At 42.3% G+C, this 15,509-nt stretch overlaps 1 protein-coding gene across 2 annotated transcripts in view; it reads left to right on the forward strand.

Moving 5' to 3' along the window:
- The window catches only part of plxnb1 (plexin B1), a 239,710-nt gene extending 229,625 nt beyond the window's left edge, over nt 1-10,085 (forward strand). For both annotated transcript variants that reach the window (XM_062969628.1, XM_008105539.3), the window contains exons 35-39: nt 191-338; nt 2,031-2,095; nt 2,188-2,263; nt 4,269-4,343; nt 5,048-10,085. In XM_062969628.1, the coding sequence (XP_062825698.1) occupies nt 191-338; nt 2,031-2,095; nt 2,188-2,263; nt 4,269-4,343; nt 5,048-5,152 (469 nt within the window). In that variant the 3' untranslated portion in view covers nt 5,153-10,085. The remainder of the gene's footprint in view (nt 1-190; nt 339-2,030; nt 2,096-2,187; nt 2,264-4,268; nt 4,344-5,047) is intronic.
- Nucleotides 10,086-15,509: the final 5,424 nt, after the last annotated feature.

The following is a 15,509-nucleotide window of genomic DNA, read 5'->3' on the forward strand; positions in this document are numbered from 1 at the left end:
CTTCACCTTAATGCATCAGAAATTCCTAATTTAGCTCCTGCTGCCAAAACATTTCACACGCAGATCATGTTGTCCACTGCTTCATAGAGTTGGACGGGATCATCCCAAGGACCTTGTGGTCCCACCCGCTCCCATGCTAAAGCTAAAGCACTCCAAGATATGGCTAACTGAGCTGTTCTTCTCTCCACAGCCTGCCTCTGAGGTTCTGGATCAACATCATCAAGAACCCACAGTTCGTCTTTGATGTGCAGACATCAGATAACGTAGATGCTGTGCTGTTGGTCATTGCTCAAACCTTCATGGATTCCTGCACCCTTGCTGACCACAAGCTGGGCCGGGTAAGTATTGGACCACATCCTCAGGGAATGGCAAACTCCTTCTGAAGAAATTTTGCTGAGAAACGCCCACAATAGATTTGCCCATGATCTCCATGAGTCAGAAACAAATTGAAGACACATGTTAACAACTACAACAAGTCATAAGTTCTTTTAGTTTTGTATATTCCACATAGCCACACCTTTTTGCCCCCAAAACTGACATTTGGAGTAAAACAATATTTAGAGTAGAGAGATTTGACTATAGTAAAACTCAAGTAAAAATGTAAATAAATCGAGTCACGACAGGGAAAAAATAAATTTCTACTATAAGCTTTGTGAACTCCCAATTGACGTTATGAGCTGCGTCTGGATTGCTGTGAGTTTTCCAGGCTATATGGCCATGTTCCAGAAGCATTCTCTCCTGACGTTTCACCCACATCTATGGCAGGTATCCTCAGAGGTTGTAAGGTCTGTTGGAAACTAGGCAAGTGGGGTTTATATATCTGTGGAATAATGTCCAAGGTGGGAGAAAAAACTCTTGCTGTTTGAGACAAGTGTGAATGATGCAATTGGCCAGCTGGATTAGCATTGAAAAGCCTTGCAGCTTCAAAGCCCGGCTGCTTCCTGCTTGGGGGAATCCTTTGTTGGGAGGTGTTAACTGGCCTTGATAGTTTCTTGTCTGGAATTCCTCTGTTTTCTGAGCGTTGTTGTTTATTTACTGTCCTGTTTTTAGAGTTAAACTGGAAAATTTTTAAAGCAGCTGGAAAAGTATACCGAACATTCCATAGATATATAAACCCCACTTGCCTAGTTTCCAACAGACCTCACACTCTCTGGAGATGCCTGCCATAGATGTGAGTGAAATGTCAGAAGAGAATGCTTCTGGAACATGACCATACAGCCCGGGAAACTCACAGCAACCCAGTGATTACAGCCATTAAAGCCTTCAACAACACATTAGACATTTATTTTTCCTAGTTAAACCTCAAGCAGACAAACCTATCTGGATAATTCTCATATAGCATCATCTCTGAAATCTATAGCCCGTTCCTAGACAGTTCCTTTGAATTTAGAGGTAGGCTAAATTCTTGTATTAGGAAGTGATAGGTGACTTCAGGGAGCCAGCATGGCGTAATGGTTTGAGCACTGACTATCATTCTGTAGACCAGGATTTGAATTCTTCTTCAGTCATGGAAACCAGCTGAGTGCCCTTGTCATGCTACACAACCCCCTCCACCAATGTAAGTGGGATAGGATGACACTGAATCTGCAAACATGCTTTGAGCTCATATGTTGCCCACCCAGTTTTAAGCAATGAGACATGTGTAACCTTCTACAACAGTTCCTCTCCTTTATGTCCTCCAGTCCCACCTCCAGCTATTTAACATTTCTGGGCATGGTCAATAATGTTTTTGCTCCCATTATCTCTCTTCCGGAGCCCACAGTGGTGCAGTGGGTTAAACCCTTGTGCCAGCAGGACTCCTGACTGACAGGTCAGCAGTTGGAATCCGGGGAGAGTGGGCGAGCTCCCTCTTGTCAGCTCAGCTCCCCTTGCGAGGGCATGAGAGAAGCCTCCCACAAGGATGGTAAAAACCTAAAACATCTGGCCATCCCCTGGACAACGTCCTTGGAGATGGCCAATTCTCTCACACCATAAGTGACTTGCAGTTTCTCAAGTTGTTCCTGACACACACAAAAAAAACTCTGTTTCAGGACTCTCCCATTAACAAGTTGCTCTACGCCCGTGACATTCCACGCTACAAGCAGATGGTGGAAAGGTAAGATGAGAGGGCAAGCTAGATGCCTCAACATAGGGAGAAAGGTAGAAAGTTGGGTGGAGAAATAAACAATAACCATTTCCATTCTGCAGGTACTATGCAGATATCCGTCAAACCATCTCTGCCAGTGACCAGGAGATGAATTCTGCTCTGGCTGAGCTATCGCGAGTAAGTGACCTCCTAGTTACATTGCTGACTTATCCTTTTATTTGAACCTGAGTCAAGAGGTTTACAGTTTGCTTTTGTTTTGTTTTGATGCTAACATTAGAGCTGTTAGATCGGAGACTCTTGCACATTACACAATGATAACACTATGTTTCTACTTGAATTGTCACATTTCCATCCAAGGAATTCTGGGAGTTGTACTGAAAGGGTATTTAAAAATTAGTGCCTCACAAAGTTAACCATTCTGAGTTGACAGGATACATCATGGCAATTAAAGTGCTATCATAGTGCTATAATTCTGAAATGTCAAAGAATCCTGGCACATAGTACTTGTAGTAATGCCAGAAGCAATATCAGCACTGGATTGCCCTACCACCTTCCTCTCTATTGTAGGACTAGCTTAGGTGCCTATCAATACCTGGGTTAGGGATTTTGTAAGGATAAATATTAGAAGTAGTCATTGTTGGATTTTGAGTTTTATGAATGATTTCATTAGGAAATGCATAAGGATGTGGGTAAAGTAGTAGTAGTAGTAGTAGTAGTAATAATAATAATAATAATAATAATAATAATAATAATAATAATAATAATAATAATAATAATTGAACTTCAAAGACTCTGGCAGAAACCAGTGTAGGTGGTCCCGGTGGTGATGGGCACACTGGGTGCCGTGCCAAAAGATCTCAGCCGGCATTTGGAAACAATAGACATTGACAAAATTACGATCTGCCAACTGCAAAAGGCCACCCTACTGGGATCTGCACGCATCATCCGAAAATACATCACACAGTCCTAGATACTTGGGAAGTGTTCGACTTGTGATTTTGTGATATGAAATCCAGCATGTCTATCTTGTTTGCTGTGTCATACAATATAATAATAATAATACAGTCCTAGACACTTGGGAAGTGCCCGACTTGTGATCCAATACAACAGCCAGTAGAGTGTCTGCTGTGGACTCATCTTGTTGTGTTTCTAATAATAATAATAATAATAATAATAATAATAATAATAATAATAATAATAATAATAATACAACAACAACAACAACAACTTTATTCTTGTATTCCGCCCCATCTCCCCAAGGGGACTCGGGGCAGCTTACATGGGGCCCAAGCCCAGCAATATACAATGAAACACAACAACATAAAATACATTCCAATTACAACAAATTAATACATCAGAACTATAAAATCACAACATCACACAATAAAAGTGTAGCCAGTAGCCAAGGGCGACATAATGGCACTTCAATCCAAAATCATCATCTGTTATTGGCCCCAGTACTTAAAGTTAGTCATGTTGGGAATGTGTGCCAAGTTGGGTCCAGATCCATCTTCAGTGTGCTCTGATTGTGGGTGAACTACAGCTCCCAACATCCCGGGTCAATTTCCCCAAATCCCTCCGGGATTTTCCGTTGGCCATGGTGGGTCTGTGTCCAGATCCATCATCAGTAGGAGTCACAGGGCTCTCTGTATGTTGGAGCCATCTTGGAAAATACATACAAACATAGATAGATGGATAGACAGACACATATATATTAACAAACAAACATTAGTTTCAGTTTGTACACTGATGATTCCAGCTTCAGTCCATAGCATCTGCTATGGGAAAGATCTCTAGTCGAGACACTGATAAGCAAATAGTACTGTGTTCAATGAACTAACCATATCACCAGGAGAAAAGCAATTTGTAATGTACATGCATCCAAAACATGGAAATGTTATTTTTTGGACAATTCCTAGAATCTCTCAGGCAGTATGGCCATAGTAGCATGCAGACTAGAGAATTCTGGAAATTGTACTCCAAAAGAGTAATACTCTCAAACTCATTGGTTGTCACTAGATACACACATTGCTCACAACCCCCAAGAGTCTCCGTGATTCCTTTACTCCATTGCTTCCCTAGTTTATGGTTTGATCCCCAGCTCCTGTGAGTGGCCCTGTGGCATGAAGGGGCGGGTTTTTGGCTTCCAGGATAACTACCAGCAGTTTTCTCCCAATTCCAGAATTACTCAGGTGAACTCAATTCCTTGGTGGCTCTGCATGAACTCTACAAGTACATCAACAAGTATTATGACCAGGTGAGTGCGGTTGCTGGATGTTCTTTTTCCAATGTATCTTTTGGGAGACTAAGGGCCCTTCCATGCAGCCATATAACCCAGAATATCAAGGCAGATAATCCACAATATCTGCTTTGAAATGGATTATCTGAGTTCACACTGCCATATAATCCAATTCAATGTGGATTTTATACAGCTGTGTGGAAAGGGCCTAAGGAGGAGCTACATTTAAGCTTAAGAATCCAGTGGTTTGTCTAGTAATTCCACTATCTAATACAAGACATTAATTCTCATAATTCTAGACAGTAATTCAAGTAATTGAGCCTTCTTTATCCAGAAATCCAAAAACTCCAAAATATAAAACCTTTGAGGTGGCAGCTACAGCATTCCTACTTGTTTATCTCTCAGATCCTCAATCTCTCTCCAGCTTCAAAAGAAGGTTCAAGCTGATGGCTGGTGGCAAAAAGAGAGACTGAGGATCTAGAGATCAATAAGCACAAGATCCACTGTCCTAAAGATTATTGATTAGATGCACACTATGTATATTACAGGTGTTCCAAAATCTGGAAAAAAAATCAGAAATATAGAACACTTCTGATTCAAAATATTTTGGATAAAGGATACCCAATCTGTAGTAATTTTCATATATTGGGATATGTTTATCGTTTACTGCACTTTCCCCAATAGCCCGCACATCCTGCTAATAACTCTACATCTCCTTGTAGATTATTACGGCATTGGAGGAGGACCCAACGGCCCAGAAGATGCAGCTGGGATACCGCTTGCAACAGATTGCCGCAGCTGTGGAGAACAAAGTCACTGACTTGTGATGTGCCCAGGACAGAGGGACAGTCAGACGAGTGGAGCAGGAGGACAGACAACCTCCTGCTGCAATCAGGACCACGTGCTCCACATTGAGGCGGAAAGAGGAGCAGACCAGGAAACGCCAAGCGCAAGGGGCCAAGTGTGCCAGTGGATTCTCTCTCTTTTCTCTCTATTTTTTACAGACTTGTTACAAATAGTAAAAGTAATGGTGATAATAATAAACATTGCTTAGGGAAGACCTTTCTGTAAACGGAACCTGAGCTCCCTCCGGATGAGCCAAGTCAAGCAGCCAGGAGGCCATGGGAGGAAGAGACTTGATTTAGCTGTGCAAGATGTGTTGCATCTCTTGCAGCCTGAAGTTACTGAGGATTTCGTTATAGGCAAGGACCTTAACTGGGACCACATGAGAGAAAATAGCCGTCCCCTGGCTACGTAGCAGGGAAGAACACCCACTTCCCCAGGCTGACCGTGGGGTATATCCCTTGCGGTATCTGGTGGCACTTCCTTTTCCCCCCCAGAATTATGGCTTCAAAGCAGGCTAGGACAAGTTCAAAGGTACAGGCTGAGGAAGGAAGAGTTGGCCTGAAATTCAAAGGCACCTGGGACTCCCATCAAACCATCAAGTTGGTCCTTGCAACCCCCAGCAAAGGCACTTGGTTCTCCCTCCTCAGCACATGAACATGCGACTGTTTCTTCAGGCAGAGCTACTGCCTCCACCATCCTGTTCTCAGAAAGCACAAAAAGAAGCCTTCCTTTCTTCTGACTGCCTCGCATTCTCCGTTTTCTGCTGCTTTGTAGATTGCATTGCAGACTTGAGTTTGGGGGGGGGGGGGAGTATTTGAGCACATGATTTAAAACACCCCTTGCCTTTTGATCTACCACTTCTCCGCCAGCAATACCCCACTTTCATGAAGTTAATTCCTGCCACCAACAAACTGCCTAGAAAGTTACTTTGGAGGACAGTTCCTCGAATCTCCACTAGACATTCTGGCTGGGGATTCTGGGAGTTATACTCCAAACACTAACTTTCCTCAACCCTGCCCGTGTCCCCCATGGGGGCGTTTCTATAATGACGCTGCCAGACTTGACTTACATTTTTACAACACTTGTTTGCAGTCCTGACGTCTTCTGTAATCTGAGATTGAAATATCTCTCTTTCTCCCAAGGCAGCCTTTATGATTGCCATGCCTATAGTTGAAGTTGCCAAATCTTTACTACTCATTTTTCCAGCTTCTTTTGCCATCAAGAAAAAGCACCTGGATCTATAGGCAGCATGAATTGCTTTGATATGAGCATCCATGCCACAATAAGCATCACTTGCTGATTCCTATAGATCATTAAGCTGCTAGTAAACGGCACAGGAGCAAGCTGAGTGGGCTTCTTTTAGCTAAAGTTGGCTATCCTATCTTACTGTGCGGCTGAAATGAAATTCAAATCATGAGGGCCCCTTTCATGTACTACCTAGCTTGATTCCCCTTTAACTGCCGTGGCCCCTTCTTATAAAATCCCTGGGATTGTAGTTTGTTGGAGCCCCCAATAGCGCAGTGTGTTAAAGCGCTGAGCTGCTGAACTTGCAAACCGAAAAGTCGCAGGTTCGAATCCTGCGAGCAGGGTGAGCGCCCCCTGTTAGCTCCAGCTTCTGCCAACCTAGCAGTTCGAAAACATGCAACTGTGAGTAGATCAATAGGTACTGCTCCAACGGGAAGGTAACGGCACTTCATGCAGTCATGCTGGCCACATGATTTTGGAGATGTCTACGGACAACGCCAGCTCTTCGGCTTGGAAATGGAGATGAGCACCAAATCCCAGAGGCGGACATGACTGAACTTAACGTCAAGGGAAACCTTTACCCTTGTTGAGGGTAGTTTGTTGAGGCCCAAGAGCCCCTTGGCTGAGAATCTAAATGCCCCCCAAACTACAAATCCCAGACTTCCATAGGATGCAACCATGGCAGTTAAGGTGGAATCATAGTGCCATAACTATAATGTGAAAAGGTCCCAGGTGAGACACTGCTGGATTGTTCTACATTCCTTCCTGTCAGGAGGAACCTTCACACCGGCACTGCTAACATTCCTTTCTTTCTTCTTGTTTCAGTGGTCCTCAACCTGTGGGTCCCCAGGTGTTTTGGCCTACAACTCTCAGAAATCCCAGCCTCTTTACCAACTGTTAGGATTTCTGGGAGCTGAAGGCCAGAGGGGAGCCACAGGTTGAGAACCTCTGCAGATGTTAGTGATATTTCTGTAGGGTTGTACTATTTGACACTGGAGGTGTCCATCCTTTCTTGCAAACCATCTAATAAGATTGTCAGCTTTTTTGCAAAGCTTTGCACAACAGAAACACACAAAGGGTGCAGGTTTTCTCACTGCTGCATTTCTCAGGCAACAAAACAGATGTAAAGTTTGTCTTGGACTGATCTCTAACGAGATGTAAGCCTTAGAGGGCTGCAGAACTCTACAGTATTTTTTTGTTAAAAGAGTTTTCTGTGACTTAAAAGATTGTATGTCCAAAATAGGTAGAGATGAACTGCATGACTGATTTAAAAAAAAGGAAAAATTGCCATCATACTATTCAGCTAGGTGTTACAGTGCCAGAGTAGGGTGCTCAAACTTTTCCCTCTGAGCCATTTCTCTCTTTTCAGTTCCTTCTCTAGTCACTGTTGCCCTTTTGGGGAAAATATACAGGTGCCATCCATATTTTCAAGTGTCTGGCAAACATCAGGTTTAAGGTGAGAAGATTCAAATTAAGTAAATGGCATTAGGGCGATTTCCTTTCCCAAAGCACTGCAGTGTCTATTTAAATGGTCTCTTAAGATCCACTGGGGTTTGGTTCCATTACCCCCAATGGATACCAAAATCCATGGATGTTCAAGTCCCATTATATACAATGGCATTGTAAAATGGCAAATAACTCAAACAAGTGCCAGAGAAAGCCTGAGGATCTGTGAAATAACAGGAGGCTGCAGCAGGGGATGTGATTGCATACACATCAGCATAATGCTCAGTGTATGGCAAAATCATTTGCATTTTGTATTTTCCTCACATATTTGCAGCTGGGGATACAGAATCTATGGATTATAACTTTTTTTTTTTAATTGGAAAGAAATCCTATTCATGGGTGGATTTCCTGTGTCATGCCTAACTTGGGCCTAAGTTAAATATAGCCTTCCATAAACTCTGGATGTGTTCAACTACAAATCCTACTATCCTCAGTCAGGATGTTCATTGGCGATAGGAGTTGTAGTCCAACAAATTGAGCATGGCCCTGGTTGGAGAAGACTCTCCTAAGAGGTAGAAAAGCTGATGCCTATTGAGCAGTGGTATAGCACAATAATAAGAAAAATAGCTATTCATAAACTTTAACTTTCCTGGTTCCAAGCCTAGCCATAATCTTTCCCTAGTGCCTTAAGCCAGCAATTTCTCTTTTAGCCACAGTCTTGGGCTTACAACTTGAGGATTGCTGATAATCATATTGGCTTACTTTACCTAGTAACTTTCATGTGCTCAGGTGCTTAGGGAAATGTCTATGTTAACATTAAGACTAGTATGGCCAGAAACTCCATATGGTTCTCAGCAGATGATCATCTAATGCAGTGGTTCTCAACCTGGGAACCCAGATGTTTTTGGCCTTCAACTCCCAGAAACCCTAACAGCTGGTAAACTGGCTGGTATTTCTGGGAGTGGTAGGCCAAAAACATCTGGGGACCCCAGGTTGAGAACCACTGATCTAATGGTTTGAGCATTGGAATATGACTCTGGAGACCAGAGTTTGAATCCCTGCATGGCCATGGAAACCCAGTAGCTGACTTGAAATAAGGCACACTCTCTTAGCTTCAGAAGTGGGCAAAAGCAAAGCCCCCTTTGAACAAATCTTGCCAAGAAAACCCCAAAATAGGTTCGCCTCAGGGTTGCCATAAATTGGAAATGACTTGAAGGCACATGACAACAATAGTCGCACCTGCAATATTAAGATGTCACCTGTCTTGTGCCTCTTGTGCTCTGCAGCCAACAGTGGTAACACATATTTTGCAGCTATACTTAAAGCTCTCAGGCTTATATGTTTTTTTCCCCCCAACCTCACCTCTTATGTCTGGTGTTAACACCTCAAATGAGAAATGATGGAGCTTGAGCCATCTTAGGACATCTGACCTGGAAGTTCTTCCTCAACAGAAGATGGCATGACATTGAGCCAATGCTGAAAGGAAGCCATTTTGTACACGTTCAGCAGTGCTATTGTAGGTGTTATCCCCATTTCAAGACTGGTCTGGTAGCTGAAAACATGTTTTGGGTGTCTAGTTAAAATTAATACTACCTCTGATGGGAGCTTCAGTCAGGATTCTGCTTAATGGGGAACTTTTGGGGAATGTTAGAATCCCTTGACATTGATAAGGGAATGGAAGCATTGTTGTCCAAAATATTTGGAGGTCTAAAGGATCCTCAACCAATTCTTCAGTCTACAAATTTTTTTAAAAGGTGGCTATATTCAAAAGAAAACAAACAGGCAGTTCTGACTTTCATATTATACATAATACATGCTTGCAGGAACTTCATCAATGACGATGATGATGGAGAAAGCAGCTGTTTATGGTGGGTGTTAGGAAACGGTTTACCTTCTCCAAACTTGGGGGAACTTGGTATATCTTTACCTTGTTTCTGTCCTCTTTGTGTGTTCTGTTCCAGTTCCTCAAAAATGTTTTTTTTTTCTCAACTGATCTGAGAATTAATTATTATTAATCTGGAAAGCTTGACAAGAAAAACCAGCCTGTATTGTTTTGTTCCATAGTATGATAATGTTATTGTAGATACTGTTCTGAGCAAAGTAGGAATTTTATCATGAAACGAGAAGTTTTGTCTGTAAATAATCAGTTTAGATCCCAGATGACTTTATTACAGAGCAAAATTCTTACACGGTAATTCAATAAACTTTAATATACAACACAGACCAAGGCTCTGTCTCCTGGCTTTTTTATGTTATTGGCTTCCTCGACGCATTACGGCTATGGAAGAGGTTCCATTGCCACAGCTTTAATGGCTCTGCCAATGAGCTTTTAGCAGCAGATAGGTACAGAAAGTAGGCCACACTTTTCCACATTCTTCTCTCCAAGGCTGGATCTACACTGCCCTATAACCCAGGATCTAATCCCAGTTTACCTGAACATCCCAGATTTTCTGGCAGTGTAGACATATAATCCAGTTCAAAGCGGATAACCAGGGATCAGATCCTGGGATATAGGGCAGTGTAGATACAGCCCAAGTGACCAAAAGCTTCAGATTTCCAAATGCTTTTGTGGGAAAATTGTAGATATCACAGTTCATATAATAAAGATATTGACAAAACACAACCGTGGAGGATAGTCAAGATGGCATGGCACTTGGAATCCAAAACCTCTGGGGAAATTAAGTCTTTACATTTAGCATTGAGTCAACTTCTTGTTAATGCCATTCACAACCAAAGTTCCACCTTGTATGTATGTGTATGTGTATGTAAGTGTGCCTTTGTCATCACAGAAGGTGACATTCCCTTATTCTCTTTGCAATGTAATGCGATCTCCATATCTGTGGAACTCATTTCCAGCACAATTCTATGGTAAGCCTTCACCTGAAGTTGACTACAGAGTTGCACCGAAGGACCTAGAAATGCAAGTGAGGTGTTTTCTCTTGGCATTTTCTAGGTCCTCCAGTGCAATTCGATTGTATGTTTCTATCAGAAGTTCTTTTCAAAAGGGTTTGCTGTCAAGAACAGATGAACTACATCCAAGAATATTGAAGGAACTAGCAGAAGTCATTTCAGAACCACTGGCAATAATCTTTGAGAATTCTTGGAGAGCAGAAGTCCTAGCAGACTGGAGGAGGGTGAAAGTTGTCCCTATCTTCAAGAAGGGAAAAAGTGGACACAAACAATTACCCTCCAGTCAGCCTGACATCAATACCAGGGAGCAGATCATTAAGGAGGCAGCCTGTAATCACTTAGAAAGGAATGCTGTGTTTATTAAAGGTTAGCATGAATTTTTCAAAAACAAGTCATGCCAGACTAATCCTATCTCTTTTTTTCGATAGAGTTACAAGCTTGGTAGATGCAGGGAATGCTGTGGATGCAGCATATTTTGATTTCAGCAAGACCTTTAACAAAATCCCCCACAACCTCCTTGCAAGCAAACTAGTCAAATGGGATGCTACTATTAGGTGGATTTGTAATTGGTTAAGCGACCTAACCCAAAGGGTGCTCACCAATGGTTCCACTTCATCCTGGAAAGAAGTGACTAGTGGAGTGCCTCAGGGTTCAATCCTGGGCCCTGTTCTGTTCAACATTTTTATTCATTACTTAGATAAAGGTTTAGAGGGTATACATATTAAGTTTGCAGATGACACCAAACTAGGAGGGATAGCTAATACTCCAGAGGACAGGATCAGAATTCAAAATACCCTTAACAGATTAGAGAGCATGCCTGAAATTAATAAAATGAATTTCAACAATGACAAATGTAAGATACTACACATAGGCAGAAAAGATGAAATGCAAAGATACAGGATGGGTTATGCATGGCTCAACAACAGTGTACATGAGAAAGATCTTGGAGTCTTCATAGACAACAAATTGAACATGAGCCAACAGTGTGATGCAACAGCTAAAAAAAGCCAATGGGATTTTTGGCTGCATCAAAAGGAACATAGTGTCTAGATCAAGGGAAATCATGGTGCCTCTCTATTCTGCTTTGATTAGACCTTACCTGGAATACTGTGTCCACTTCTGGGCACCACAATTCAAGAGAGATATTGACAAGCTGGAAGGGGTCCATAGGAGAGTGACTAAAATGATCAAAGGTCTGAAGACCATGAATCCCTATGAGGAGCGTCTTAAAGATCTGGGTATGTTTAGCTTGCACTAGAGAAGGTTGAGAGGAGACATTATAGCTATGTATCAGTGTGAAAGGGTGTCATAAGTAAAAGGGAGCAAGCTTGTTTTCTGCTGCCCTAGACTAGGACTCGGAGCAATGGGTTCAAAGTACAGGAAAGGAGATTCCACCTAAACATTAGAAATAACTTCTTAACCGTGAGAGCTGTTCAGCAGTGGAACTCTCTGCCTCAGAGTGTGGTGGAAGCTCCTCCTTTGGAAGCTTTTAAAAAGAGGCTGGATGGCCATCTGTCGGGGGCACTTTTATTGTGCTTTTGCTGCATGACAGTGGTTTGGACTAGATGGCCCATGTAGTCTCTTCCAACTCTATTCCATGATCCTATGTGCAGTTTTAACTTCGAACAGTATGTCCAGAAATGAATCCCGTGGAGATATGTAGTCATGGAGTATCTGAAGCCCCAATTCCCTGGTGCCATATTGCATTAAATTCTATAATGTGATTCATTAAAGTAGAAGGACTTCCTGGTGGAGATAGCTATTAAGCTACAGCTCAGATAATGGTGATGGTCATCCAAACAATGTTTAGAAACCTCTATCACAGCAATGCAGTCAATTTCCTGCATCAAAAAAAAGTTGAGTTACAGTCTAATCTCTAGTCTTGGGTGATCTTTGAACTATTGACTAACACAAGCTCTGGAATAAAATGGATCTAAACATTAGTAACACTCTTTGAGACTGCCACCTGACAAGGTTGTGACCCAGAAGGGCTACTGTTCATGGCTATTATTCAGTATTGTTCTTCTCTACCCTCCTCCCACTTACACATGTGTGTTTGTAACTCTCTCTGGGTTGTGTGGAGCCAATTATCATAGAATATTGCAAACGCAATCACAATTTAAGTCCCAGCGTATCTATTTTAACAGCAACACAAAAATTGGTATAGAAAGAAGGAAGGAAGAAGAAAAATGATTTCCAACTACCAATATGTGGTTCTATTTTCCAGTCCTATAACCCCACCAACACGGGATGCCAGATCTTCAAGATACCTCATTAACAACTTAAAAAAAATTGCATCCAAAAGGAAAAGGAGGAGTAAGAGAAGAAGGAAGAAAAAAGATCATTCGCAACTATCTATCTACTGGGGGTTTATACTATCCTTTATCCCAGGATCTGATCCCTGGTTATCTACTTTGAATTGGATGTGTCTACACTGCCAGATAATTGGGGATAAAAAGATAATCTGGGAGCAGATCCTGGAATATAGGGCAGTGCAGATCCAGACTGGGTCTCAGGCCCCTTCTATGCTGCCATATAATCCAGATTATCCAAATAGATAATCCACATTATTTGCTTTGAACTGCATTATATGAGTCTACACTGCCATATAACCCAGTTTAAATCAGATAATCTAGATTTTAAATGGCAGTGTAGAAGGGGCTTCAATCAAGAAAAAAAACGGAATGACAACAACAACGTAATCAAATTTGGAATAAATTTCTGTTCCTGGTTTGAAAGTGTTATTTCCTGTTTAATTGCGCTGTACTTACTTTGAAAGCAGTTATACTCCCTAAACTTCTTTTCTGTGGCTGCCACAAACTGTACTTAATTGGTTGAGCACCCTTCCAGACAGGCCCTATATCCTGATCCCAGGTTTTCTGCTTTAAACTGGATTATATGAGTCTGTGCTGCAAGATAATCTGAGATAAACAGGAATCCTGGGATCAGATCCTGGGATATAGGGCCTGTCTGGAAGAGCCCTGAGACTCTAGATACTCATTGAAAAACTATAGCAAAAGCTATAAAAGTAGGATGTCCTGCTTAAGTTTAATATACCTTTCTCCATGTTTTTGTGATAGAACCAATTAGGAAATAACATTGATAAACAGAAACAAAAATCAGGTGGTTGTTATTTGTTCAGTTGCTTCCGACTCTTCATGATCCTCATGAAGGACCAACCACAGGACCAACCACCTGTCAGCAGTTGCCACCCCCAGCTCCTTCAAGATCAAGCCAGTCACTTCAAGGATACCGTCCATCCGTCTTGCTCTTGGTCGGCCCCTCTTCCTTTTTCCTTACATTTTCCCCATTATCTTCTCCAAACCTTCCTGTCTTTTCATGATGTGGACAAAGCACTTCATCTTTGCCTCTAATACCCTTCCCTCCAGTGAGCTGCCGGACATTATTTCCTGGAGGATGGACTGGTTGGATCTTCTTGTGATCCAAGGCACTCTCAGGATTTTCCTCCAGCACCAGAGTTCAAAAACGTCTATCATCCTTTGCTTAGCCTTCCTTATGGTCGAACTCTCACATCCATAGGTTACTACGGGGAATACCATTGCTTTAACTATGCAGACCTTCCTTGCCAGTGTGATGTCTCTGCTCTTCACTATTTTATCGAGGTTAGCCATTGCTCTCCTCCCAAGAAGTAGACGTCTTCTGATTTCCTGGCTTCAGTCTGCGTCTACAGTGATCTTTGCACTTAGAAATACAAAGTCTGTCACTGCCTCCACGTTTTCTCCCTCTATTTGCCAGTTATCAATCAGACTGGTTGCCATGATCTTGGTTTTCTTGATGTTTAACTGCAGCCCAGCTTTTGAACTTTCTTCTTTCACCTTGGTGATAAGGCTCCTCGGCTCCTCCTCACTTTCAGCCATCAGAGTGGTATCATCTGCATACCTAAGGTTGTTAATGTTTCTTCCAACAATTTTAACTCCAGCCTTGGATTTGTCAAGCCCCGCACGTCACATAATGTGTTCTGCGTACAAGTTTAATAGGGAGGGTGAAAGTATGCAGCCCTGCCGTACTCCTTTCCCAATCTTGAACCAGTCTGTTGTTCCGTGGTCTGTTCTTACTGTGGCTACTTGGTCTTTATACAGATTCCTCAGGAGACAGACAAGGTGACTTGGTATCCCCATACCACCAAGAACTTGCCACAATTCAGGTTACACAATGTACTACTACTACTACTACTACTACTATTAATAAATGCAATTAAGGCCAAGATCAAAAAATCAGCTGATAACCCAAAATGCAGACTGTGCAAGGAAACCAACGAAACCATTGATCATATCCTCAGCTGCTGTAAGAAAATCGCACAGACATACTACAAACAGAGGCACAACTATGTGGCCCAAATGATCCATTGGAACTTATGCCTCAAGTACACCTCCCTGCAGTAAAGAACTGGTGGGATCACAAACCCGCAAAAGTATTGGAAAATGAGCACGCAAAGATTCTGTGGGACTTCCGAATCCAGACTGACAAAGTTCTGGAACACAACACACCAGACATCGCAGTTGTGAAAAAGAAAAAGGTTTGGATCATTGATGTCGCCATCCCAGGTGACAGCCGCATTGATGAAAAACAACAGGAAAAACTCAGCCGCTACCAGGACCTCAAGATTGAACTTGTCTACAGAGACTCTGGCAGAAACCAGTGCAGGTGGTCCCGGTGGTGATGGGCACATTGGGTGCCGTGCCAAAAGATCTCAGCCGGCATTTGGAAACAATAGAC

This window comes from Anolis carolinensis, chromosome 2, assembly GCF_035594765.1.
Source record: "Anolis carolinensis isolate JA03-04 chromosome 2, rAnoCar3.1.pri, whole genome shotgun sequence".
Taxonomy (NCBI): Eukaryota; Metazoa; Chordata; class Lepidosauria; order Squamata; family Dactyloidae; genus Anolis; species Anolis carolinensis.